The sequence below is a fragment of the Pygoscelis adeliae genome, unplaced genomic scaffold (genome assembly GCF_000699105.1).
Source record: "Pygoscelis adeliae isolate BGI_AS28 unplaced genomic scaffold, ASM69910v1 Scaffold181, whole genome shotgun sequence".
NCBI classification, from domain to species: Eukaryota; Metazoa; Chordata; class Aves; order Sphenisciformes; family Spheniscidae; genus Pygoscelis; species Pygoscelis adeliae.
The window spans coordinates 4235119-4238628 of record NW_008824360.1 but is presented as its reverse complement, the minus strand read 5'-3'; the positions used below and the strand labels follow the sequence as shown (position 1 = coordinate 4238628).

General features: G+C 41.5%; 1 protein-coding gene across 1 annotated transcript in view; it reads right to left on the bottom strand.

Moving 5' to 3' along the window:
* Positions 1-3510, bottom strand: part of CACHD1 (cache domain containing 1) — a 75154-nt gene that overhangs the window by 29397 nt on the left and 42247 nt on the right. Inside the window, exon 7 of the mRNA XM_009319826.1 lies at positions 427-576. Coding sequence (XP_009318101.1) covers positions 427-576 — 150 coding nt within the window. The remainder of the gene's footprint in view (positions 1-426; positions 577-3510) is intronic.

Below are 3510 nucleotides of genomic sequence, written 5' to 3'. Positions count from 1 at the left end.
CATCGGTCGGTGGGTGGTGAGCAACTGCACTGTGCATCACTTGCTTTGTATATTATTCTTATTATTATTACTATTATTAAGATTTTATTTTATTTCAATTATTAAACTGTTTTTACCTCAACCCATGAGTTTTCTCACTTCTACTCTTCAGATTCTCTCCCCCATCCCACCGGGGGGTGGAGGGGGAAGGGCGAGCGAGCGGCTGTGCGGTGCTTAGTTGCCCACTGGGGTTAAACCACAACAGTGGCACACAGTTTTATACACCAAAGAGGTAACATCTGGATGCAGCCTCTCGATTACACAGGCCAAAACCCATTAACAAACTGTTCCCAATAAGGCATGGAATTACATTTGGATGAGCTTACTAAACTAGCTGTACAATGAAAGGGAATTTTCATCCACTGGAAATACAAAAACATTTCTCACCATTCATAAGCGCGTAAGTAAGAATCATTACTGAGTTATTGAGGAAACTATTTTCTTCATTGATGACACGTAGAGTAGCTTTTTTATCATCTTCCGATGAATCTTTTGATGTAATCCCAGCCGAGAGATATATTATGACCATGTCCGTATCTAAAAAGAATTATATATATATAGCAGAAAGTGCATTAGATTTTTAACTCAGGAAAGTCATGTGGTAAGAGCCCTTACATCTGCTTACAACCATATATTGCCAACAGCTTCATTTGTGAGATTCACAGGAATCTACAATGGATAAACACACTGCAGACTTATGAATTATATCCTTCATTATGAAACTTCCATTCCCAGCATTTAACAAACATCTGTTTGATTCGGTGCCTACCGGCTACCCAAAAGCTTGTGGGTACTTCTGTGGCTTGTTTCTCCTGAGCAGACCTCACAGGCACTTTCTGGCCTGGCTGCAACCAGGCAGGAGCGCGCGAGACCAGCATGCAGTGTGCCGCAGAAGCTGCTCTAACTCCATGGAGAGGGCTTAACAAAAGCAAAAAACCTGCAAGTTTCGTCTCCTGACCCACTGTTCCTCTCCCGTCCTGCAATTCTATAAAGCCGAGCTGTGCTGCATCCCCGGGGAGTATCTGATTATATTTCCTACATGAAAAGCGCACGGTACTTTCCCAGCCATTGCTGCTGCAAGAGCTGTGCAGGGGGCTTGGCATCACTGTTGCTGCTGATCATGGTGCTCTCCTTGTCCTCCCTTCCAGTAAAGTTTGACCATGCATCAGCCCCTGCTGTAGCATGGTGGCGGGCACCCCAACAGGCATACACGAGAAACACAAAATCCTTGCAAAAGATCTTTTCACACACTACTCCTCCTTTGCGCTGCATTAGCACCGCTGCAATTTAGTCCTTGACTTGCAGTGCAATAGCTGGAGGATGCCGGAGGATGGAAGACACCCGACACTTTCCTATGGTGTAGGTTAGAGCGTAATGCTTCAGAAATGTGACACAGCACACCGCCATTCATCATCGGCTCGTTTCGCATGAAGTTGAACACGTTTTCTCAAGCTGAGTATGTTCTCGGCGAATGGGCTGCCTCAAAAGCCTTTGAACACGTAAATTCAAATCACTGCTCACACACCATCCTGTTTCATCATATTATATCTAATATTAAAAGTTTTATGCATATAATTAAGACACTTGTAGGGATCATACACAACCATATAATCCGAAGCACATGAGGTTAGTTGGTTATATACCAACTTTGTTGTCTCATCTGGTTTGTTTTTTGTTTGGGTTTGTTGGTTTGTTTTTTTTTAAATAGGTATGAATGCTTTGACTTGTACATTTTGTCATCATGACTTGAAAAGAATTTCAGCCAGAATTGGCTTTTGATACAAACAAGTTAAGAGGTGCTGTTAATTTTGGGGGAATTTCTGCCTTTTTTTTTTTTTTTTTTTTAGAAGCTAAGACTAGGGGGAGAAAGGCACACTCAGGTATCAATATAGCTTTGGCTGTAGTTTAAGGAAAATTGTTAATGTGTTTCCTAGGCTATAACATAGCTATTATATACCACCAAGCATGATGCTGCAGTCTAAAAGCTTTGCTAGCAGGAGTAACATAAGACAGTCCTAAGTCTGCACTAGGGACCAGTGCTAAACAAGGCATCTTATCATTTAATAGCTGATCATCCTACGCTATTTGATACGCTACACTTCTGATAGCTGGAAAAGGCCTTTATATTCACTGTACCATTACTGCACCTATCTATCTATAGTGTGTGTGTATATAATATATACATACACTGCCCCACCCCCCCCCCTCCCCCCCCCCCCCCCCCACCTATTTAACTAGAGTGTTTTCAGGAAACGATGGTAGTTGGTGGCAGAGCATTTGGGATAAGGGTCTGCTGAGCAGGACTGCAATAGGAACCGGCATAAGGCAGGAAATTCAGACGTGTTCAACGGCACAATTCTTCCACCTCATACCAGTAGTTCCCTTCTAACTTTTCTAGTGCAAATTCGGGAGCAAGGCTGTATCTCAATAGCTTCCCTGACACACCCACACATTGTTCTCCGGGAACAGGATGTTAGAAAATTAACAGTGAAATGAATGATATTTTTTTCTAGGTTTGTTTTTCTTTTTTAAAAAGATGAAAAGATTATTTACAAGAAAATGAGACATGTTTATATAAACATCCTCTTCTCAAACCTATTGTGTCTCACCCTATGAATTCTGAAATTTGCTATATACACATTAGGTCTTCAAAATCTTTCACACTTAGAGACAACCTAAATTCAAAGCATTTGCCTTTTCTTTTAACTTTCTGTACTTGTGCCCCAAAATAATTGTTTGGTATGAAACCGAGTAAAAGTATGCGTTTTCACATTCATGAAGAATATGCCAAAACCTTCTAATCCTAATACACAAACAGTGCCAACCATAAAAGATATGTAGGAGTATGCTGCAAGACTCTACAGCTGATGTTCTTGGAATAACTACTAATGACTAACGCATCTTATCCCAGCCAGCTTCAGCAGCGCTGGATTTTTTTTTTTTTTTTTTAATTTTTCTAGAAAGTTGCAGCCCTTTCATCATTTCAGCAGAGGATGGTAAAAAACCTGCCCTTGACAACCCTATCTTTCAGCTAAGCAGTGTACAGTCAGATAAAAGTTTCACTGTATCTATGGCCTAAAGTTCCGAAGTTGGCTGAACCTTTAATGCCAAAAGCACCATTTTATAAACTGAAGGAGTCACATGAAGTAGGAGCACATTTCCTTAGTCTTTCCAAAGCACGTTCACTCCTGGACTTTTCTTTTTCACTTTCTTCTGTTCTGAGCTGGTGCCCTTCAGGACAATGAAGAATTTGCACTCACTGGAGCAGGCACAGGATCAAGCTATGGGATCTGCGTTACATAAATTGACTAAACTGATAGGTGCTTTCTCCACTCTTCCACGGCATTGGCAGTGTTACTTGACTCCAACGAGCACTCAGAGCACAGCTTCAAGAATTTGCTTTCCACGGCTTCCTGGCAAGCAAACGTGCCACTCAATTTCACATCCATCTTTTCCACATCTTTCACCACA